At 48.3% G+C, this 24000-nt stretch overlaps 1 protein-coding gene across 1 annotated transcript in view; it reads left to right on the top strand.

Moving 5' to 3' along the window:
• Positions 1-5263: 5263 nt before the first annotated feature.
• Positions 5264-24000, top strand: part of stk32c (serine/threonine kinase 32C) — a 100806-nt gene continuing 82069 nt past the window's right edge. Inside the window, exon 1 of the mRNA XM_079635777.1 lies at positions 5264-5490. Coding sequence (XP_079491903.1) covers positions 5409-5490 — 82 coding nt within the window. The 5' untranslated portion in view covers positions 5264-5408. The remainder of the gene's footprint in view (positions 5491-24000) is intronic.

Genomic DNA, 24000 nt, shown 5'->3' with positions numbered 1-24000 from the left:
TTGTTTCCAACGTCAATTGTTGCACATTAAAAATATAACGTAGATATAATCTCGCTAGCTAACCACAAAATGTTAGCCGGAGTAAGAACCAATCAAAGCTCGTGTTGTTACCTTGTCAACTTGAGTTGACCAATCACGTCATTATTTGAACCGGTGCCCGAAGACCCGGATGTGAACTGAACTCGCGGGCGCGGCGGCCGGTCAGTGGCGAGTCCTCCGTTTTTTGCTACAGTGTATGGCTGCACCACACATCGTGGAAACGGTAGGTAACTGATTAGCACTAGCATTATCCGAAACATTGTAAAAAGTCTGAATGCATTGGTCTTGGCATATGTTCGCCGAATGCTACACACGTGGGTAATGCTAAGCTATTTGTCGTTTTAAATGTAGCTAGTATACGGCAAGTTGGCTAGTGTTAGCACCTGAAGTAACTTTGTATGGTAGGATCAGCTTTTTGTTCTGTGGATACCGCAAGCTAATTATTTATTTAACTGTGTGTTGTAAAGAGTTTATCAAGGGCTTATTTGCATTTGTCTTAAAATGTTGACTATGACGCTGAAGTTTTTTTTTTTTTCGTCCAGAAGAAGAAAGTTTTAAAGTTTTTTTCCATCGTTCAGCCCCTTCCGTGTAACTAGCTAACAGTTATATGAATTTATCTTATTTGAAGTGAAGCTTATGTACTGCGAGAGTATTTCCAAAACATCTCCAGGAGTAAGTTACACGATACACGTTGTCCTGCCTGTTTTAGACAACTCCCTGCTCCAACACGGATGATATAAACAGCTTCCATAGTTCATAATGAGTTGACAGTTTGAATCAGTTATGTTGGGGCAGGGAGAGATCTAAAACACACACGGTTATATAGTTAGCTTACGTTATCTCCTGATTCCTGTCTAATCGCACATTGTATTTTGTATATTTTGCATGCGTTTCCTCTCCTGATGGTGAAGCCGACATCTGTAGGGCAGAAGGCAGACGCTCTTGGAACACCTCACTTGGGTGAAGTAGGCAACGTATTAACGGTATCTCCATGAGGCAACGTCCACGTTGGATTTATTTTGTATAGTTGGCTAATGTTATAGTAAGGCAAAAATTAGATAAGGGGTTTTCAAAGTCTGAGACTGCGTGCCTTCAAACAAAGCGTGGGAAACGACGTGCCCCCACCACAATTTTTAGTTTACTTGGTAAGTTTCGCTCAATTCCTGGATGCCTTTGGGATCATACTTATATATTTTTTATCCCATAGGCACTCAACATTTGAGCCAAAATAGCCTAATATTGCTGAACATAACTTCTTACTGCACCAAACAGTTATAAACAAAGGTCTGTCCTAAGGCATTTATTAGTTTCAGCCTGATGAGGGGAAAACAGTTCCCCAAAACTACTGTATCTGAACTCTCACACATGTGGGCTATTCTGTGTGATCTCCTTTTGATAACTAATGCAAGTAATGTAATAGTTTCACTTCCATTGATCCTCCCCTGAAACTGTTTGGAGCCCCGCCACACACTTTGAAAACCCCTGAGTTAGATTATCAACGGCTAACTAGGGCTATTTAGTGAATTTACAACACCAGACAAAAACGAACTTGTACCAGATTAACTTTTATTAGTGTAATGTTATTTAAAGATGTAGTCAGGCCATGGCTGCACGCTCACAATGTTGTGTGTTTCATCCTTAGACAGCGTTGGTGCAGTTCCTACATATGGCGCTTTTCCACTGCATGGTACGGCACGGCACGCTTTGGTGCTTTTCCACTGCATGGTACGGCACGGCACGCTTTGGTGCTTTTCCACTGCATGGTACGGCTCGGTTCGGCACAGCACGCTTTGGCGCTTTTCCACTACATGGCTCGGTTCGGTACGGCTCACTTTTGGCGCATTTCCACTGCATGGTACGGTACGGTACGGCTCGCTTCGGCTCGCTTTAAATGGTACCACCTCTGTTGAGGTTCCAAGCGTACCGTACCGATACTAAATGTGACGTGAAAACACTGCAGATCACTGATTGGTCAGACAGAATCGTCACTTCAGCGTCATTGTATTTGCGACACGAGACACTAAACCCGCTAGATGTAAATAGCCAGACAACAGCCAACGCGGTAGCACCTGTTTTTAGAGTATTTACTTGACAAAAGAGGTAAAAAAAAAATCAAACAAGAAATGGCTGAATCGTGGTCAGTGGACGAGGTGCAGACGTTCCTCTCGTTGGTTGCTGAGGAGCGGATCCAGCGAGAGCTGGATGGGGCAACACGGAATGAAAAAGTGTTCCAAGAAGTAGCACAGCTCTTAGCCGCACACGGCTACCACCGGACCTACAAACTTAAAAATTAAAAAAAAACTAAAAAGTGACTACCGAGCCAGTAGAGGCGGCAACTATTAACGATCAGTCCCACCCACTTTGAAGCGGTACTAACTGCAGTGGAAAAGCAACCGAAAGCGAACCGAACCGTGCCGTACCGAGTCGAGTCGTACCACGCAGTGGAAAAGTGAAGCGAGCCGAACCGTTTCGAGCTGTACCATGCAATGAAAAGCACCAATAGACACATGTCTGTGCATGGTAGCTGGTGCTTTCTACATGTGCAGTCCCCCCCCCCCCCCCCCCCCCCACACACACACACACATTGTAATGCTTTGCACTGGCAATGCACAAGCTCCAAGACACTTTTTGGTGCTGGTGGAAATGTCATCCAATGAACTGCATAGAATTCCCCCTCGATCCTCCATCCATGCTGCATTGGGGGAGGTATGTCTGGCAGGCTTTGCAAACTTCTCCTGTAGAACAGAGGAATAGAAAATATTTTGGTATATATTCCAGTATGAATAGGATGCATTGTCAGGTAGACAAATATGACAAAGAATGTGTTTATCAAAGGTGGTTACTTTTAATCTAGTAATCTCACTGTTTAGATTTGTAAGAATACCATGTAATGTCTTTGTTTCAAATAAAACATTCCTTTAAAAAAATGACTTTTGTGTTCAATTTATTGTCAACCTTACACTATTCACTGTAATCTTATATTGAATATGCTTTTTGCCCTTGTTAAATCTCCAGCTTTTCAATAAAATTTTTAAGATAAAGTGTTCAAAAATATACATGAATAAAAAATCACTTTGTGTAGTTAAGATTCACTGGTAGTGTGAGGTTTATTTAACATACTTTCTTAAACTAACTACAATACACACATACATAGCCAAAGTTACACGATCAATACACAATTATTTTAATAGAAAATTTGCAGAATTATTGGATTTGATACATACCTTCAGTATCTTTGGCTGCCATTTCTCTCCTCCTACATGCTCTTGCAATGTGATCATTATTGGTGAAGAGCATGTAGCATTCCCTATGGAAGCCCACATTAACGGGCACATCTTGGGCTCTCCAGGTTTCTGTTAAATTGAATGTTGCTATGACTTTTTCAGCTATTAAACTCTCAGCATTGTTGAGGTTAACCCATTTCTGGGCACACTGAACAAATGATGCCCAACTTGTTTGAGAAAATAAGGTTATTGGGCTTTTTGCCCTAGAAGCAACATGTATACAGCACTTCATATTGTCGCACACCGGCTGTCAATCGCGTCCCGCTTTGTTGTTATGCGGTCTATGTAAATTTCTATGCATGTCACGGGTGATCAATAACCTTAGAGGTCTTCTGACGGTAAGTGCACAATGTATAGTATAGCTCGTGTAGACAAAAAGTATATAAAGACTATTTAAATCGCAGGATTTCGTTATAAAGAGAGCAAAGTTACTGTATCAATTATGTTGGTTGTCAGGGAGACGGGTGATTTGTTTACGTTTTCTGGCGCTACGATTTAGTAGTTCTACAAATTTGCCCGTTTAAAAATGTAAGAGTTTAAATCGATATCTTCATAAAATGTGCACACATCAACGTTGGAAACAATGATTACACTACTTATAAGAATTTTTACATGCCATCTGTAAACAAATCACTTAGTTCCTTGGCAGGGATCTGTGAAATTCACAATTTCGGGGTCCGGCCCACGGCCTAGTGGGCTAATATTCACATCTGACTGTCCGATGGGATGTTGGGAGTCGTTGCTATGGTGACGGCGCATGAAAGCGAAACCACTACGGTGAGCGTCGAAGGACAAACATCCAAATGCGTTTGAAAAATACAGAGAAGGAATCTTAAATAATTTATCTGTGAAACAGCAAAGTACAGTTATATAAACCGAAACATAACAGTGAAAATGAAAGAAAATACCCCATAATGCAGTAATTGTCAATAGAATAGGTCTAGTATTTATTCTGACTAAATGTTTGGCCATGTAACAAAATGCATAAATGTGGTAAAGCATAATTACACGTTTTTTATTAATGTAAAAAATGTTAGGCTGTATAAAGAACGAAAACAATCTCATCTTTGTGAAGTAATTTTTTTAACGATCGGCAGGGTTATTAAACTAGTTAACTAAAACATATATAAAACATTATATATACCTGAAATTATATATATATATATATATATATATATATATATATATAAACATCTAGTTGCCAGGGCAACATTTCTACCAAAAAACAAAAAACAAAAAAACACAACAACTACATTTTAACATTTTAAACAACTACTAAATGACTAAAATAACCTAAAATTAAAAATAAAATATATAAAAATACAAACTGAAATATTAATAAAAACTGATAAGAAAAAATGTGTTATTGCGTTCAGACCGAAATTACAGTGTTTTAGTGGGATTTACGCGACACAGTTTTCATCTAAAAACTGAAAACTTTTGAAAACGGGTTTCAAAGTGAATGTTTTTGAGAACGATACTGAACTACAAAAACGCGAATCTGTGAAAACGGTGACATCATGCGCATGCGCGTTGAGTCTATAGGCGTAGTGTAGTTGTCATGTAAATACCCCTAAGTGTCTTAAATATTATTTTCTATTTGATTGAAGACTTTGTTGCACATTGGTAACTAACCTGACAAAAACCAAGCTGTTAAGACATCGCCGCTGTTGAAAAGGATACCTGATGTATTAGATGTATGATTGATTTTTGCAGAATGTCTGAAAAATGCAGAATTGTGATCTTTATTTTTTTTTTATAGATTCAAGTGTTTTGTATAACTCTGTATTCCCCTATTGTTATTGCAATAAATAAAAAAACTGGAAAAAAAGTGAAAAAAACCCCATTTGTACAGTCCAGTATCGCGAGCGCGCGCGCGTGCCCGAGTCTCGCGCAGGGGAGGTTCATATAAACGCGCCGGCGCTGAAGCTCGTGTTCAGTTCGAGTCTGTGTGTATGTACTGTATGTGTGTGTGTGTGTGATCTCTGGAGCAGATCCTCCGGCTCCTCACTCACAGATGCTCGTGTTTTAGAGCAGCAGCAGATCAGCTTCAGTCGCGCTGAAAGGAATGAGATCAGAGCATCAATGTTTCACTGGGGAAAGTGGAAGAAGAGGATGGGAGCGAACAGTTCATCCAAGAGACCCGTGTTCGACGACAAAGAGGATGGTGAGCTCAAACTGCACACCAGAGCACTCACAACATCACCGAACCTCGTGTGCGCTCGCAGCAGGGCGGCATCATCACTGATGAGGACTTTTCAACTGTTCATTTACATGCACACACACACACACACACACAGTGTTCTGATGTAACGCCAGTCACACACAGATGATTGACAGATGAGCTTTTAGGTGTTTGGAGAATGCTTGCTTTCACATTAATATGTTTGTCATCTGTACACTGCAAAAAATGCTTCTCTTACTCAGTATTTTTGTCTTGTTTCCAGTCCAAATATCTAAAAATTCTTAAATCAAGATGCATTTACTAGATGAGTAAAATAACATAAGATATTATGTCTTGTTTTCTGGGAAATTAAGTAAAAATTAAGTGAGTTGTTGCTTAAAAAAAAGCAAAATTATCTGCTAATGGGGTGAGAAAAATTATATTGTTTCTGTTAGAATTTAGATAATTTTTCTGACCCCATTGGCAGATAATTTTGTTTGTTTTAAGCAAAAACTCACTTAATATTGATTAATTCCCCCGGAAAACAAGACATAATATCTCATGGCATTTTAGTACCGTAAATGCTTCATGATTTAAGATTTTTTTGATATTTGGACTGGAAACAAAACAAAAATACTAAGTAAGAAAATAATTTTTGCAGTGTATTATATGCGGATTATGAGTTCAGAATGCAGCTACAATCTATGTTTATTTTTCATATTTATTGGTGCATTTATTAATGGTTATTGATAGTAAAACATGCATTATTCTTCATCGAAGTTCACTTTTACGGAGTATTGTATGTTTAAAAGTGTATAGCCGTGCTTCTCTATAAGACAGACCATACTGACCGTTCTCAATAACGTCCAATTCTGAGATTTTACGCAATGCAAATGTTCCACTTTTGGATTTCTGCCTCATTAATTGCGTGTCATATTTCAAATGGATCATGCAACAATGTGACAGATCAGATACGGTCTGTTTGAACAAAACCTGCCAATTACATCATTTGCTGTTTAATTGGTTCATTAGCGAGGATTATGTAAATCCAGGGGAATTATGGTTCTGTATCAGTGGATTGTGGAAGTGACGGTGTCGCATTGAAAGACGAGACCTGGAGTCTTCTGTAGGGCAGAGTGTGTCACACGCCAGAAACCAGATCAGTTCACTGTGGGTTTATGATCATACGGAGCCAGTGTGGAATGACCCATTTACTTACAGTACACACTCACTTCTGTTGCGCAAATCACTGCGCTAATCAATGTGCTAATCAATGTGGACGTGATTACAGCTGTGTGCGGGCGGGTCCAGATGTTCTCGTTGAGATATTGTCGTTGAGATGTGTCGTCGCTGACTTGTGTCGTCGTTGACTTGTGTCTGACTTGTCGCTGACTTGTGTCGTCGTTAAATTGTGTCGTCGTCGACTTGTGTGGTTGACTTGTGTCGTGTCAAGTTGTGTTGAGGTGTGTTGTTGAGTCGTGTTGTCAAGTCGAGTCGTGTTGTCAAGTCGAGTCGTGTTGTCAAGTCGAGTCGTGTTGTCAAGTCGAGTCGTGTTGTCGAGTCGTGTTGTCGAGTCGAGTCGTGTTGTCGAGTCGTGTTGTCGAGTCGAGTCGAGTCGTGTTGTCGAGTCGAGTCGTGTTGTCGAGTCGAGTCGTGTTGTCGAGTCGTGTTGTCAAGTCGAGTCGTGTTGTCAAGTCGAGTCGTGTTGTCAAGTCGAGTCGTGTTGTCAAGTCGAGTCGTGTTGTCAAGTCGAGTCGTGTTGTCAAGTCGAGTCGTGTTGTCAAGTCGAGTCGTGTTGTCAAGTCGAGTCGTGTTGTCAAGTCGAGTCGTGTTGTCAAGTCGAGTCGTGTTGTCAAGTCGAGTCGTGTTGTCAAGTCGAGTCGTGTTGTCAAGTCGAGTCGTGTTGTCGAGTCGTGTTGTCGAGTCGAGTCGTGTTGTCGAGTCGTGTTGTCAAGTCGAGTCGAGTCGTGTTGTCGAGTCGAGTCGTGTTGTCGAGTCGAGTCGTGTTGTCGAGTCGAGTCGTGTTGTCGAGTCGAGTCGTGTTGTCGAGTCGAGTCGTGTTGTCGAGTCGAGTCGTGTTGTCGAGTCGTGTTGTCGAGTCGTGTTGTCGAGTCGTGTTGTCGAGTCGAGTCGTGTTGTCGAGTCGTGTTGTCAAGTCGAGTCGTGTTGTCGAGTCGTGTCGTGTCGTGTTGTCGAGTCGAGTCGTGTTGTCGAGTCGAGTCGTGTTGTCGAGTCGAGTCGTGTTGTCGAGTCGAGTCGTGTTGTCCAGTCGAGTTGTCAAGTCGAGTCGTGTTGTCGAGTCGAGTCGTGTTGTCGAGTCGAGTCGAGTCGTGTTGTCGAGTCGTGTTGTCGAGTCGAGTCGAGTCGTGTTGTCGAGTCGAGTCGTGTCGTGTTGTCGAGTCGAGTCGTGTTGTCGAGTCGTGTTGTCGAGTCGTGTTGTCGTGTCGTGTCGTGTTGTCGAGTCGAGTCGTGTTGTCGAGTCGTGTCGTGTCGTGTTGTCGAGTCGAGTCGTGTTGTCGAGTCGAGTCGTGTTGTCGAGTCGTGTTGTCGAGTCGAGTCGTGTTGTCGAGTCGTGTCGTGTTGTCGAGTCGAGTCGTGTTGTCGAGTCGAGTCGTGTTGTCGAGTCGAGTCGTGTTGTCGAGTCGAGTCGTGTTGTCGAGTCGAGTCGTGTTGTCAAGTCGAGTCGTGTTGTCGAGTCGAGTCGTGTTGTCGAGTCGAGTCGTGTTGTCAAGTCGAGTCGTGTTGTCGAGTCGTGTTGTCGAGTCGAGTCGTGTTGTCGAGTCGTGTTGTCAAGTCGAGTCGTGTTGTCAAGTCGAGTCGTGTTGTCGAGTCGTGTTGTCGAGTCGAGTCGTGTTGTCGAGTCGAGTTGTGTTGTCGAGTCGAGTCGTGTTGTCAAGTCGAGTCGTGTTGTCGAGTCGAGTCGTGTTGTCGAGTCGAGTCGTGTTGTCGAGTCGTGTTGTCGAGTCGTGTTGTCGAGTCGTGTTGTCGAGTCGTGTTGTCGAGTCGTGTTGTCGAGTCGAGTCGTGTTGTCGAGTCGTGTTGTCAAGTCGAGTCGTGTTGTCGAGTCGTGTCGTGTCGTGTTGTCGAGTCGAGTCGTGTTGTCGAGTCGAGTCGTGTTGTCGAGTCGAGTCGTGTTGTCGAGTCGAGTCGTGTTGTCCAGTCGAGTTGTCAAGTCGAGTCGTGTTGTCGAGTCGAGTCGTGTTGTCGAGTCGAGTCGAGTCGTGTTGTCGAGTCGTGTTGTCGAGTCGAGTCGAGTCGTGTTGTCGAGTCGAGTCGTGTCGTGTTGTCGAGTCGAGTCGTGTTGTCGAGTCGTGTTGTCGAGTCGTGTTGTCGTGTCGTGTCGTGTTGTCGAGTCGAGTCGTGTTGTCGAGTCGTGTCGTGTCGTGTTGTCGAGTCGAGTCGTGTTGTCGAGTCGAGTCGTGTTGTCGAGTCGTGTTGTCGAGTCGAGTCGTGTTGTCGAGTCGTGTCGTGTTGTCGAGTCGAGTCGTGTTGTCGAGTCGAGTCGTGTTGTCGAGTCGAGTCGTGTTGTCGAGTCGAGTCGTGTTGTCGAGTCGAGTCGTGTTGTCAAGTCGAGTCGTGTTGTCGAGTCGAGTCGTGTTGTCGAGTCGAGTCGTGTTGTCAAGTCGAGTCGTGTTGTCAAGTCGAGTCGTGTTGTCGAGTCGAGTCGTGTTGTCGAGTCGTGTTGTCAAGTCGAGTCGTGTTGTCAAGTCGAGTCGTGTTGTCGAGTCGTGTTGTCGAGTCGAGTCGTGTTGTCGAGTCGAGTTGTGTTGTCGAGTCGAGTCGTGTTGTCAAGTCGAGTCGTGTTGTCGAGTCGAGTTGTGTTGTCGAGTCGAGTCGTGTTGTCAAGTCGAGTCGTGTTGTCGAGTCGTGTTGTCGAGTCGTGTCGTGTCGTCGAGTCGTGTTGTCGAGTCGTGTTGTCGAGTCGAGTCGTGTTGTCGAGTCGAGTCGTGTTGTCGAGTCGTGTTGTCGAGTCGAGTCGTGTTGTCGAGTCGAGTCGTGTTGTCGAGTCGAGTCGTGTTGTCGAGTCGTGTTGTCGAGTCGTGTCGGTCGTCGAGTCGAGTCGAGTCGAGTCGTGTTGTCGAGTCGTGTTGTCGAGTCGTGTTGTCGAGTCGAGTCGTGTTGTCGAGTCGAGTCGTGTTGTCGAGTCGAGTCGTGTTGTCGAGTCGAGTCGTGTTGTCGAGTCGAGTCGTGTTGTCGAGTCGAGTCGTGTTGTCGAGTCGAGTCGTGTTGTCGAGTCGAGTCGTGTTGTCGAGTCGAGTCGTGTTGTCGAGTCGAGTCGTGTTGTCCAGTCGAGTTGTCAAGTCGAGTCGTGTTGTCGAGTCGAGTCGTGTTGTCGAGTCGAGTCGTGTTGTCGAGTCGTGTTGTCGAGTCGAGTCGTGTTGTCGAGTCGAGTCGTGTTGTCGAGTCGAGTCGTGTTGTCGAGTCGTGTTGTCGAGTCGAGTCGTGTTGTCGAGTCGTGTTGTCGAGTCGAGTCGTGTTGTCGAGTCGTGTTGTCAAGTCGAGTCGTGTTGTCGAGTCGTGTCGTGTTGTCGAGTCGTGTTGTCGAGTCGTGTTGTCGAGTCGTGTTGTCGAGTCGAGTCGTGTTGTCGAGTCGAGTCGTGTTGTCGAGTCGTGTTGTCGAGTCGAGTCGTCGAGTCGTGTTGTCGAGTCGTGTCGTCGAGTCGAGTCGTGTTGTCGAGTCGTGTTGTCGAGTCGAGTCGTGTCGTCGAGTCGAGTCGTGTCGTCGAGTCGTGTTGTCGTCGTGTTGTCGAGTCGTGTTGTCGAGTCGAGTCGTCGAGTCGAGTCGAGTCGTCGAGTCGAGTCGTCGAGTCGTGTCGTGTTGTCGCGTCGTGTTGTCGAGTCGTGTTGTCGAGTCGTGTCGTGTTGTCGCGTCGTGTTGTCGTGTTGTCGAGTCGAGTCAAGTCGAGTCGTGTTGTCGAGTCGTGTTGTCGAGTCGTGTCGTGTTGTCGCGTCGTGTTGTCGTGTTGTCGAGTCGAGTCAAGTCGAGTCGTGTTGTCGTGTTGTCGAGTCGTGTTGTCGTGTCGTGTCGTCGAAGTGTGTTGTTCTAGAATAATCGAGTCGAGTCGTCGAGTCGAGTTGTCGAGTCGTGTCGTGTTGTCGAGTCGTGTTGTCAAGTCGAGTCGTGTTGTCGAGTCGTGTTGTCGAGTCGAGTCGTGTTGTCGAGTCGTGTTGTCGAGTCGTGTTGTTGAGTCGTGTCGTGTCGTCGAGTCGTGTTGTCAAGTCGAGTCGTGTTGTCGAGTCGTGTTGTCGAGTCGTGTTGAGTCGTGTCGTGTCGTCGAGTCGTGTTGTCGAGTCGTGTTGTCGAGTCGTGTTGTCGAGTCGTGTTGTCGAGTCGTGTTGTCGAGTCGTGTTGTCGAGTCGTGTTGTCGAGTCGTGTTGTCGAGTCGTGTTGTCGAGTCGTGTTGTCGAGTCGTGTTGTCGAGTCGTGTTGTCGAGTCGTGTTGTCGAGTCGTGTTGTCGAGTCGTGTTGTCGAGTCGTGTTGTCGAGTCGAGTCGTGTTGTCGAGTCGAGTCGTGTTGTCGAGTCGAGTCGTGTTGTCGAGTCGAGTCGTGTTGTCGAGTCGAGTCGTGTTGTCGAGTCGAGTCGTGTTGTCGAGTCGAGTCGTGTTGTCGAGTCGAGTCGTGTTGTCGAGTCGAGTCGTGTTGTCGAGTCGAGTCGTGTTGTCGAGTCGAGTCGTGTTGTCGAGTCGAGTCGTGTTGTCGAGTCGAGTCGTGTTGTCGAGTCGAGTCGTGTTGTCGAGTCGAGTCGTGTTGTCGAGTCGAGTCGTGTTGTCGAGTCGAGTCGTGTTGTCGAGTCGAGTCGTGTTGTCGAGTCGAGTCGTGTTGTCGAGTCGTGTTGTCAAGTCGAGTCGTGTTGTCGAGTCGTGTCGTCGAGTCGTGTCGTCGAGTCGTGTTGTCGAGTCGTGTTGTCGAGTCGAGTCGAGTCGTGTTGTCGAGTCGAGTCGTGTTGTCGAGTCGTGTTGTCGAGTCGAGTCGTGTTGTCGAGTCGAGTCGTGTTGTCGAGTCGAGTCGTGTTGTCGAGTCGAGTCGTGTTGTCGAGTCGAGTCGTGTTGTCGAGTCGAGTCGTGTTGTCGAGTCGAGTCGTGTTGTCGAGTCGAGTCGTGTTGTCGAGTCGAGTCGTGTTGTCGAGTCGTGTTGTCGAGTCGTGTTGTCGAGTCGTGTTGTCGAGTCGTGTTGTCGAGTCGAGTCGTGTTGTCGAGTCGAGTCGTGTTGTCGAGTCGAGTCGTGTTGTCAAGTTGAGTCGTGTTGTCAAGTCGAGTCGAGTTGTGTTGTCGAGTCGTGTTGTCGAGTCGTGTTGTCAAGTCGAGTCGTGTTGTCAAGTCGAGTCGTGTTGTCGAGTCGTGTTGTCGAGTCGTGTTGTCGAGTCGTGTTGTCGAGTCGTGTTGTCGAGTCGAGTCGTGTTGTCGAGTCGAGTCGTGTTGTCGAGTCGAGTCGTGTTGTCGAGTCGAGTCGTGTTGTCGAGTCGAGTCGTGTTGTCGAGTCGAGTTGTGTTGTCGAGTCGAGTCGTGTTGTCGAGTCGTGTTGTCAAGTCGAGTCGTGTTGTCAAGTCGAGTCGTGTTGTCGAGTCGTGTTGTCGAGTCGAGTCGTGTTGTCGAGTCGAGTCGTGTTGTCGAGTCGTGTTGTCAAGTCGAGTCGTGTAGTCGAGTCGTGTTGTCGAGTCGAGTCGTGTTGTCGAGTCGAGTCGTGTTGTCGAGTCGAGTCGTGTTGTCAAGTCGAGTCGTGTTGTCCAGTCGAGTTGTCAAGTCGAGTCGTGTTGTCGAGTTGTGTTGTCGAGTCGTGTTGTCGAGTCGTGTTGTCGAGTCGAGTCGTGTTGTCGAGTCGTGTTGTCAAGTCGAGTCGTGTTGTCAAGTCGAGTCGTGTTGTCGAGTCGTGTTGTCGAGTCGAGTCGTGTTGTCGAGTCGAGTCGTGTTGTCGAGTCGAGTCGTGTTGTCGAGTCGTGTTGTCAAGTCGAGTCGTGTTGTCGAGTCGTGTTGTCGAGTCGTGTCGTGTCGTCGAGTCGTGTTGTCGAGTCGTGTTGTCGAGTCGTGTTGTCGAGTCGTGTTGTCGAGTCGTGTTGTCGAGTCGAGTCGTGTTGTCGAGTCGAGTCGTGTTGTCGAGTCGAGTCGTGTTGTCGAGTCGAGTCGTGTTGTCGAGTCGAGTCGTGTTGTCGAGTCGAGTCGTGTTGTCGAGTCGTGTCGTCGAGTCGAGTCGAGTCGTGTTGTCGAGTCGAGTCGTGTCGTCGAGTCGAGTCGTGTCGTCGAGTCGTGTTGTCGTCGTGTTGTCGAGTCGTGTTGTCGAGTCGAGTCGTCGAGTCGAGTCGAGTCGTCGAGTCGTGTCGTGTTGTCGCGTCGTGTTGTCGAGTCGTGTTGTCGAGTCGTGTCGTGTTGTCGCGTCGTGTTGTCGTGTTGTCGAGTCGAGTCGAGTCGTGTTGTCGAGTCGTGTTGTCGAGTCGAGTCGTGTCGTGTCGTCGAAGTGTGTTGTTCTAGAATAATCGAGTCGAGTCGTCGAGTCGCGTCGTGTTGTCGAGTCGTGTTGTCGAGTCGTGTTGTCGAGTCGAGTCGTGTTGTCAAGTCGAGTCGTGTTGTCGAGTCGAGTCGTATTGTCAAGTCGAGTCGTGTTGTCGAGTCGAGTCGTGTTGTCGAGTCGAGTCGAGTCGTGTTGTCGAGTCGAGTCGAGTCGTGTTGTCGAGTCGTGTTGTCGAGTCGTGTTGTCGAGTCGAGTCGTGTTGTCGAGTCGAGTCGTGTTGTCGAGTCGTGTTGTCGAGTCGAGTCGTGTTGTCGAGTCGAGTCGTGTTGTCGAGTCGAGTCGTGTTGTCGAGTCGAGTCGTGTTGTCGAGTCGTGTTGTCGAGTCGTGTTGTCGAGTCGAGTCGAGTCGTGTTGTCGAGTCGAGTCGTGTTGTCGAGTCGAGTCGTGTTGTCGAGTCGAGTCGTGTTGTCGAGTCGAGTCGTGTTGTCGAGTCGAGTCGTGTTGTCGAGTCGTGTTGTCGAGTCGTGTTGTCGAGTCGTCGAGTCGAGTCGTGTTGTCGAGTCGAGTCGTGTTGTCGTCGAGTCGTGTTGTCGTCGAGTCGTGTTGTCGTCGAGTCGTGTTGTCGTCGAGTCGTGTTGTCGTCGAGTCGTGTTGTCGTCGAGTCGTGTTGTCGAGTCGTGTTGTCGAGTCGTGTTGTCGAGTCGTGTTGTCGAGTCGTGTTGTCGAGTCGTGTTGTCGAGTCGAGTCGTGTTGTCGAGTCGTGTTGTCGAGTCGAGTCGTGTTGTCGAGTCGTGTTGTCGAGTCGAGTCGTGTTGTCGAGTCGAGTCGTGTTGTCGAGTCGAGTCGTGTTGTCGAGTCGAGTCGTGTTGTCGAGTCGAGTCGTGTTGTCGAGTCGAGTCGTGTTGTCGAGTCGAGTCGTGTTGTCGAGTCGAGTCGTGTTGTCGAGTCGAGTCGTGTTGTCGAGTCGAGTCGTGTTGTCGAGTCGAGTCGTGTTGTCGAGTCGAGTCGTGTTGTCGAGTCGAGTCGTGTTGTCGAGTCGAGTCGTGTTGTCGAGTCGAGTCGTGTTGTCGAGTCGAGTCGTGTTGTCGAGTCGAGTCGTGTTGTCGAGTCGAGTCGTGTTGTCGAGTCGAGTCGTGTTGTCGAGTCGAGTCGTGTTGTCGAGTCGAGTCGTGTTGTCGAGTCGAGTCGTGTTGTCGAGTCGAGTCGTGTTGTCGAGTCGAGTCGTGTTGTCGAGTCGAGTCGTGTTGTCGAGTCGTGTTGTCGAGTCGAGTCGTGTTGTCGAGTCGAGTCGTGTTGTCGAGTCGAGTCGTGTTGTCGAGTCGAGTCGTGTTGTCGAGTCGAGTCGTGTTGTCGAGTCGAGTCGTGTTGTCGAGTCGAGTCGTGTTGTCGAGTCGAGTCGTGTTGTCGAGTCGAGTCGTGTTGTCGAGTCGAGTCGTGTTGTCGAGTCGAGTCGTGTTGTCGAGTCGAGTCGTGTTGTCGAGTCGTGTTGTCGAGTCGAGTCGTGTTGTCGAGTCGAGTCGTGTTGTCGAGTCGAGTCGTCGAGTTGAGTCGTGTTGTCGAGTCGAGTCGTCGAGTCGTGTTGTCTTGTCGAGTCGTGTTGTCGAGTCGCGTCGTGTTGTCGAGTCGCGTCGTGTTGTCAAGTCGAGTCGTGTTGTCGAGTCGAGTCGTGTTGTCGAGTCGTGTTGTCGAGTCGAGTCGTGTTGTCGAGTCGTGTTGTCGAGTCGTGTCGTGTCGTCGTGTTGTCGAGTCGAGTCTTGTTGTCGAGTCGAGTCGTGGAGTCGAGTCGTGTTGTCGAGTCGAGTCGAGTCGTGTTGTCGAGTCGAGTCGTGTTGTCGAGTCGAGTCGTGTTGTCGAGTCGAGTCGTGTTGTCGAGTCGAGTCGTGTTGTCGAGTCGAGTCGTGTTGTCGAGTCGAGTCGTGTTGTCGAGTCGAGTCGTGTTGTCGAGTCGAGTCGTGTTGTCGAGTCGAGTCGTGTTGTCGAGTCGAGTCGAGTCGTGTTGTCGAGTCGAGTCGAGTCGTGTTGTCGAGTCGAGTCGTGTTGTCGAGTCGAGTCGTGTTGTCGAGTCGAGTCGTGTTGTCGAGTCGAGTCGAGTCGTGTTGTCGAGTCGAGTCGTGTTGTCGAGTCGAGTCGTGTTGTCGAGTCGAGTCGTGTTGTCGAGTCGTGTTGTCGAGTTGAGTCGTGTTGTCGAGTCGTGTTGTCGAGTCGTGTTGTCGAGTCGTGTTGTCGAGTCGTGTTGTCGAGTCGTGTTGTCGAGTCGAGTCGTGTTGTCGAGTCGAGTCGAGTCGTGTTGTCGAGTCGAGTCGTGTTGTCGTGTTGTCGAGTCGAGTCGTGTTGTCGAGTCGAGTCGTGTTGTCGAGTCGAGTCGTGTTGTCGAGTCGAGTCGTGTTGTCGAGTCGTGTTGTCGAGTCGAGTCGTGATGTCGAGTCGTGTTGTCGAGTCGAGTCGTGTTGTCGAGTCGAGTCGTGTTGTCGAGTCGAGTCGTGTTGTCGAGTCGAGTCGTGTTGTCGAGTCGAGTCGTGTTGTCGAGTCGAGTCGTGTTGTCGAGTCGAGTCGTGTTGTCGAGTCGAGTCGTGTTGTCGAGTCGAGTCGTGTTGTCGAGTCGAGTCGTGTTGTCGTCGAGTCGTGTTGTCGAGTCGAGTCGTGTTGTCGAGTCGAGTCGTGTTGTCGAGTCGAGTCGTGTTGTCGAGTCGAGTCGTGTTGTCGAGTCGAGTCGTGTTGTCGAGTCGAGTCGTGTTGTCGAGTCGAGTCGTGTTGTCGAGTCGAGTCGTGTTGTCGAGTCGAGTCGTGTTGTCGTCGAGTCGTGTTGTCGAGTCGAGTCGTGTTGTCGAGTCGAGTCGTGTTGTCGAGTCGAGTCGTGTTGTCGAGTCGAGTCGTGTCGTCGAGTCGAGTCGTCGAGTCGAGTCGTCGAGTCGAGTCGCGTCGTGTTGTCGAGTCGTGTTGTCGAGTCGCGTCGTGTTGTCGCGTCGTGTTGTCGAGTCGTCGAGTCGAGTCGCGTCGTGTTGTCGTGTTGTCGAGTCGTGTTGTCGAGTCGTCGAGTCGAGTCGCGTCGTGTTGTCGCGTCGTGTTGTCGCGTCGTGTTGTCGAGTCGTGTTGTCGAGTCGTGTTGTCGAGTCGTGTTGTCGAGTCGAGTCGTGTTGTCGTGTTGTCGAGTCGAGTCGTGTTGTCGAGTCGAGTCGTGTTGTCGAGTCGAGTCGTGTTGTCGAGTCGAGTCGTGTTGTCGAGTCGAGTCGTGTTGTCGAGTCGAGTCGTGTTGTCGAGTCGTGTTGTCGAGTCGAGTCGTGTTGTCGAGTCGTGTTGTCGAGTCGAGTCGTGTTGTCGAGTCGAGTCGTGTTGTCGAGTCGAGTCGTGTTGTCGAGTCGAGTCGTGTTGTCGAGTCGAGTCGTGTTGTCGAGTCGAGTCGTGTTGTCGAGTCGAGTCGTGTTGTCGAGTCGAGTCGTGTTGTCGAGTCGAGTCGTGTTGTCGTCGAGTCGTGTTGTCGAGTCGAGTCGTGTTGTCGAGTCGAGTCGTGTTGTCGAGTCGAGTCGTGTTGTCGAGTCGAGTCGTGTCGTCGAGTCGAGTCGTGTTGTCGAGTCGAGTCGTGTTGTCGAGTCGTGTTGTCGAGTCGTGTTGTCGAGTCGTGTTGTCGAGTCGAGTCGTGTTGTCGAGTCGAGTCGTGTTGTCGAGTCGAGTCGTGTTGTCGAGTCGAGTCGTGTTGTCGAGTCGAGTCGTGTTGTCGAGTCGAGTCGTGTTGTCGAGTCGAGTCGTGTTGTCGAGTCGAGTCGTGTTGTCGAGTCGAGTCGTGTTGTCGAGTCGAGTCGTGTTGTCGAGTCGAGTCGTGTTGTCGAGTCGAGTCGTGTTGTCGAGTCGAGTCGTGTTGTCGAGTCGAGTCGTGTTGTCGAGTCGAGTCGTGTTGTCGAGTCGAGTCGTGTTGTCGAGTCGAGTCGTGTTGTCGAGTCGAGTCGTGTTGTCGAGTCGTGTTGTCGAGTCGAGTCGTGTTGTCGAGTCGAGTCGTGTTGTCGAGTCGAGTCGTGTTGTCGAGTCGAGTCGTGTTGTCGAGTCGAGTCGTGTTGTCGAGTCGAGTCGTGTTGTCGAGTCGAGTCGTGTTGTCGAGTCGAGTCGTGTTGTCGAGTCGAGTCGTGTTGTCGAGTCGAGTCGTGTTGTCGAGTCGAGTCGTGTTGTCGAGTCGAGTCGTGTTGTCGAGTCGTGTTGTCGAGTCGAGTCGTGTTGTCGAGTCGAGTCGTGTTGTCGAGTCGAGTCGTCGAGTTGAGTCGTGTTGTCGAGTCGAGTCGTCGAGTCGTGTTGTCTTGTCGAGTCGTGTTGTCGAGTCGCGTCGTGTTGTCGAGTCGCGTCGTGTTGTCAAGTCGAGTCGTGTTGTCGAGTCGAGTCGTGTTGTCGAGTCGTGTTGTCGAGTCGAGTCGTGTTGTCGAGTCGTGTTGTCGAGTCGTGTCGTGTCGTCGTGTTGTCGAGTCGAGTCTTGTTGTCGAGTCGAGTCGTGGAGTCGAGTCGTGTTGTCGAGTCGAGTCGAGTCGTGTTGTCGAGTCGAGTCGTGTTGTCGAGTCGAGTCGTGTTGTCGAGTCGAGTCGTGTTGTCGAGTCGAGTCGTGTTGTCGAGTCGAGTCGTGTTGTCGAGTCGAGTCGTGTTGTCGAGTCGAGTCGTGTTGTCGAGTCGAGTCGTGTTGTCGAGTCGAGTCGTGTTGTCGAGTCGAGTCGAGTCGTGTTGTCGAGTCGAGTCGAGTCGTGTTGTCGAGTCGAGTCGTGTTGTCGAGTCGAGTCGTGTTGTCGAGTCGAGTCGTGTTGTCGAGTCGAGTCGAGTCGTGTTGTCGAGTCGAGTCGTGTTGTCGAGTCGAGTCGTGTTGTCGAGTCGAGTCGTGTTGTCGAGTCGTGTTGTCGAGTTGAGTCGTGTTGTCGAGTCGTGTTGTCGAGTCGTGTTGTCGAGTCGTGTTGTCGAGTCGTGTTGTCGAGTCGTGTTGTCGAGTCGAGTCGTGTTGTCGAGTCGAGTCGAGTCGTGTTGTCGAGTCGAGTCGTGTTGTCGTGTTGTCGAGTCGAGTCGTGTTGTCGAGTCGAGTCGTGTTGTCGAGTCGAGTCGTGTTGTCGAGTCGAGTCGTGTTGTCGAGTCGTGTTGTCGAGTCGAGTCGTGATGTCGAGTCGTGTTGTCGAGTCGAGTCGTGTTGTCGAGTCGAGTCGTGTTGTCGAGTCGAGTCGTGTTGTCGAGTCGAGTCGTGTTGTCGAGTCGAGTCGTGTTGTCGAGTCGAGTCGTGTTGTCGAGTCGAGTCGTGTTGTCGAGTCGAGTCGTGTTGTCGAGTCGAGTCGTGTTGTCGAGTCGAGTCGTGTTGTCGTCGAGTCGTGTTGTCGAGTCGAGTCGTGTTGTCGAGTCGAGTCGTGTTGTCGAGTCGAGTCGTGTTGTCGAGTCGAGTCGTGTTGTCGAGTCGAGTCGTGTTGTCGAGTCGAGTCGTGTTGTCGAGTCGAGTCGTGTTGTCGAGTCGAGTCGTGTTGTCGAGTCGAGTCGTGTTGTCGTCGAGTCGTGTTGTCGAGTCGAGTCGTGTTGTCGAGTCGAGTCGTGTTGTCGAGTCGAGTCGTGTTGTCGAGTCGAGTCGTGTCGTCGAGTCGAGTCGTCGAGTCGAGTCGTCGAGTCGAGTCGCGTCGTGTTGTCGAGTCGTGTTGTCGAGTCGCGTCGTGTTGTCGCGTCGTGTTGTCGAGTCGTCGAGTCGAGTCGCGTCGTGTTGTCGTGTTGTCGAGTCGTGTTGTCGAGTCGTCGAGTCGAGTCGCGTCGTGTTGTCGCGTCGTGTTGTCGCGTCGTGTTGTCGAGTCGTGTTGTCGAGTCGTGTTGTCGAGTCGTGTTGTCGAGTCGAGTCGTGTTGTCGTGTTGTCGAGTCGTGTTGTCGTGTTGTCGAGTCGAGTCGTGTTGTCGAGTCGAGTCGTGTTGTCGAGTCGAGTCGTGTTGTCGAGTCGAGTCGTGTTGTCGAGTCGAGTCGTGTTGTCGAGTCGAGTCGTGTTGTCGAGTCGTGTTGTCGAGTCGAGTCGTGTTGTCGAGTCGTGTTGTCGAGTCGAGTCGTGTTGTCGAGTCGAGTCGTGTTGTCGAGTCGAGTCGTGTTGTCGAGTCGAGTCGTGTTGTCGAGTCGAGTCGTGTTGTCGAGTCGAGTCGTGTTGTCGAGTCGAGTCGTGTTGTCGAGTCGAGTCGTGTTGTCGAGTCGAGTCGTGTTGTCGTCGAGTCGTGTTGTCGAGTCGAGTCGTGTTGTCGAGTCGAGTCGTGTTGTCGAGTCGAGTCGTGTTGTCGAGTCGAGTCGTGTCGTCGAGTCGAGTCGTCGAGTCGAGTCGTCGAGTCGAGTCGTCGAGTCGAGTCGCGTCGTGTTGTCGAGTCGTGTTGTCGAGTCGCGTCGTGTTGTCGCGTCGTGTTGTCGAGTCGTCGAGTCGAGTCGCGTCGTGTTGTCGCGTCGTGTTGTCGTGTTGTCGAGTCGTGTTGTCGAGTCGTCGAGTCGAGTCGCGTCGTGTTGTCGCGTCGTGTTGTCGCGTCGTGTTGTCGAGTCGTGTTGTCGAGTCGTGTTGTCGAGTCGTGTTGTCGAGTCGTGTTGTCGTGTCGTGTCGTCGAAGTGTGTTGTTCTAGAATAATGAAGTGTGTTGTTCTAGAATAATGAAGTGTGTTGTTCTAGAATAATGAAGTGTGTTGTTCTAGAATAATGAAGTGTGTTGTTCTAGAATAATGAAGTGTGTTGTTCTAGAATAATGAAGTGTGTTATAGTGTGTTGTTCTAGAATAATGAAGTGTGTTGTTCTAGAATAATGAAGTGTGTTATAGTGTGTTGTTCTAGAATAATGAAGTGTGTTGTTCTGATGTGCATCACTGCCGCTGAAAGAATGCAGCACAAAGGAGAGAAATATAGAAAACTAGAAAAGCAGTTTGTCAAGTCAACCTTTGAAGGCTGTATTGATCCATAAAGCATTTTCTGCCATGCTTGGCATTCTGAGGTTATTGTGTCGGCCTTACATCCAGACAAAGAACAACACACACTCTGCACTGGAGAACACTGAGACCGGTTTCATTCAGAAGTTACGTGTACAGGAGTCACAAAGCAACCGAACACATCGCATTAAACGTGTAAAGACTGACCGCGCTCCAATAATCCGTCATTACCGTGATGCACGTCTGTGGAGTTTCAGCTTCTCCGACTGATCCAGGAGATCATAAACGTGTGTGTGGATCTTCACATCTCCAGGACGAATCTCTGGCCGATGTTCACGATAAGATCGCACACTCGTGATGTTAACGGGGTCCTGCACACGGAGTCGGAAATTGTCGCATGTGTTTTTCCGGATTCGGGATTCGGTGGCTCTGAATTGTCAAAATGCTTGAGCTACGGAGGCAAAAAAACGGAGAAAATCGAACCCGGTCCAATTTTTTTTATGATGGACGAAAGTTGCGGAGGCAGTGTGTGCGTGTGCGTGTGCGTGTGTGTGTGTGTGTGTGTGTGTGTGTGTGTGTGTGTGTGTGACCAAACATAAGGTCTTTATTTTTTAACGTGCGAAAATTTCTGACGTGAATTTCGCACTCGGTGTGCAATGAAGCGTGCATTTAAAAGAACAAAAGCACAAGTCATTGTATAATTTACTGTGAAAAAACATAATTTGACATTCCCACAATTCCCTGTGCAACACTTCACATTTAATGTGTTTCTGTTGAAATAACGGTTTCTTCATAGTTTTCTAATCAGTGATGTACATTAGGGTTTTGTTACATTTAATGTTGTTAAATAATGTGTATTGCATTTTTTTATTTCGTGTGTGTTGCCATTAGTGTGTGTGTGTGTGTGTGACACTGTGCTGCTTCTATATATTAGTATAAACTGTAAAGTGGAAAAGCAGCTTGTGATGAGCTGTGGTTGGTCATGTGACTCTCGTCTCCGCTGTGATTGGTTGTTGTCAGTGTATTACAATGGTACTAAACCGATATTAGTTCTTCAGTAAGTCGGTAAATTAACTTTATATCTGAGAGTGAAACGCAGGTTTTAACTGTAAAGTTCAGTTTCGTCTGTAAATCCTCAAATGTTGCTACCGTATATTTTACGGTATATTTCTGGCACCCACAGCTGCCGTTATTTACCGTACTTTAACTGAATGTTTTCCGGTGTGCATTACAGAGAGCAGCGTCCGCTCCGACTGGAGGACGAGATGTGCTCGGGGTTATGAAGAACAACAGTGTGTGTGAGAGATCAGGATATGATAATCATACACACTTCATCATCTGTGCTTCTGTGGGAAAGCAGGAGATGTGATCCGTGTGTGTGTGTGTGTGTGTGTGATCCCAGTCTTCAGCAGATTCACACACTCGTAATCGTGTGTGTGTGTGTGTGTGTGTGATCTCAGTCTTCAGCAGATTCACACACTCGTAATCGTGTGTGTGTGTGTGTGTGTGTGTGTGTGAGAGATCTCAGTCTTCAGCAGATTCACACACTCGTAATCGTGTGTGTGTGTGTGATCCCAGTCTTCAGCAGATTCACACACTCGTAATCGTGTGTGTGTGTGTGTGTGTGTGATCTCAGTCTTCAGCAGATTCACACACTCGTAATCGTGTGTGTGTGTGTGTGTGTGTGTGTGTGAGAGATCTCAGTCTTCAGCAGATTCACACACTCGTAATCGTGTGTGTGTGTGTGATCTCAGTCTTCAGCAGATTCACACACTCGTAATCGTGTGTGTGTTTGTGTGTGTGTGTGTGATCTCCGTCTTCAGCAGATTCACACACTCGTAATCGTGTGTGTGTGTGTGTGTGTGTGTGTGTGTGTGTGTGTGTGTGATCTCAGTCTTCAGCAGATTCACACACTCGTAATCGTGTGTGTGTGTTTGTGTGTGTGTGTGTGTGAGATCTCAGTCTTCAGCAGATTCACACACTCGTAATCGTGTGTGTGTTACGTCAGGTTATCCTCATGATGAGGGGATCTGGGACACACACATCGCTCCTGCTTTTGAACATGACTTCCAGAAAGAAGATCAGTGTGACTTAGAAAAACTGAACCTACGTCATTTACTCCCTCGTGTTCTTCTGTAGATCTTTACATACAAGAATTATCAATTAAATGATCAAATAAGTTAAATCATTAAATTAATAAACAGCATGAAAGACAATATTTAGTAGTGCTGTCAAATCAATTAATCGCATGTAACATTTAAAGTTTGTGTTTTTATAATATATGCACACACACACACACACACACACACACTCACTCACACTCACACACTCACTCACTCACACTCACACACTCACTCACTCACACACACTCACACTCACTCACTCACACACACTCACACTCACACTCACACACTCACTCACTCACACTCACTCACTCACACACACTCACACTCACACTCACACACTCACACACACACTCACTCACTCACACACACACTCACACACACACACACTCACTCGCACTCACTCACACACACTCACACACTCTCTCACACACACACACACACACACACTCACTCACTCACTCACTCACTCACTCACTCACACACACTCACTCCCTCACACACACTCTCTCACACACACACACACACACACACACACACACACACACACACACACACACACTCACACTCACTCACACTCACACACACTCTCACACACTCTCACACACACTCACTCACTCACACACACACTCACACACTCACACACTCACACTCACACACACTCACTCACTCACTCACTCACTCACTCACTCACTCACTCACTCTCACTCACACACACTCACTCACACACACTCACTCCCTCACACACACTCTCTCACACACACACACACACACACACACACACACACACACACACACACACACACACACACACACACACACACTCACACTCACACACACTCTCACACACTCTCACACACTCTCACACTCACTCACTCACTCACACACACACTCACTCACACTCACACTCACACACTCACACTCACACACACTCACTCACACACACACTCACTCGCACTCACTCACTCTCACTCACACACACTCACTCACACACACACTCACTCTCACTCACTCACTCTCACTCACACACACTCACTCACACACACTCACTCACACACACTCACTCCCTCACACACACTCTCACACACACACACACACACACACACACACACACACTCACACTCACTCTCACACACACACTCACTCACACACACAATTCAATTCAATTCAAGTTTATTTGTATAGCGCTTTTCACAATACACATTGTTTCAAAGCAGCTTTACAGAAAATGCATTTCAAAAATATACATACAAAAATACAGTTAGTTAATCATGAAATTTAGGGCATAACATATCGCCGGCGTCGAGTCGTCTCATCACAGGCGTTGGGGCATCTGAAGTCTCCATGAGAGGCTGGATACATAACTGGAGCTGACGAACTCTATTTGAGTTATAGGGACAGGCGTCCCGAGATAACAACAAAAAAAGGCAGATGGGAAATAATTAGCGTAACTGCTGTTCATAATACGAATGCATTTGATCTGATTTAACTGTAGTATAAAAGGTATGAGATGCATCATGTGAATGCTTGGCTAAAGAGATGCGTCTTTAATCTAGTTTTAAACTGGGAGAGCGAGTCTGAACCTCGGACAATATCAGGAAGGCTATTCCAGAGTTTAGGAGCTAGATGTGAAAACGCCCTCCCTCCTTTAGTGGACTTAGTTATCCTAGGTACGACCAGAAGCCTCGAATTTAGCGATCTTAAAGAGCGCGATGGATTATATGGCGATAGAAGATCCCTTAAATACACAGGAGCTAAACCATTTAGGGCTTTATAGGTCAGTAACAATACTTTGTAATTGATACGGAACTTAATAGGTAACCAGTGTAGAGATGATAAAATTGGTGTTATATGATCATATTTTCTTGACTTAGTAAGAACTCTAGAAGCTGCATTTTGGACTAACTGTAGCTTGTTTACTGAGGATGCAGGACAACCAGCTAATAAAGCATTACAGTAATCTAGTCTCGAGGTCATGAATGCATGAACTAACTTTTCTGCATCAGAAACTGATAGCATATTACGTAGCTTAGCAATGTTTCTAAGGTGGAAAAAGGCTGTTCTTGTGAC

Source organism: Phoxinus phoxinus (genome assembly GCF_949152265.1).
Source record: "Phoxinus phoxinus genome assembly, chromosome: 14".
Taxonomy (NCBI): domain Eukaryota; kingdom Metazoa; phylum Chordata; class Actinopteri; order Cypriniformes; family Leuciscidae; genus Phoxinus; species Phoxinus phoxinus.
This window is presented reverse-complemented; position numbering and strand designations above follow the sequence as displayed.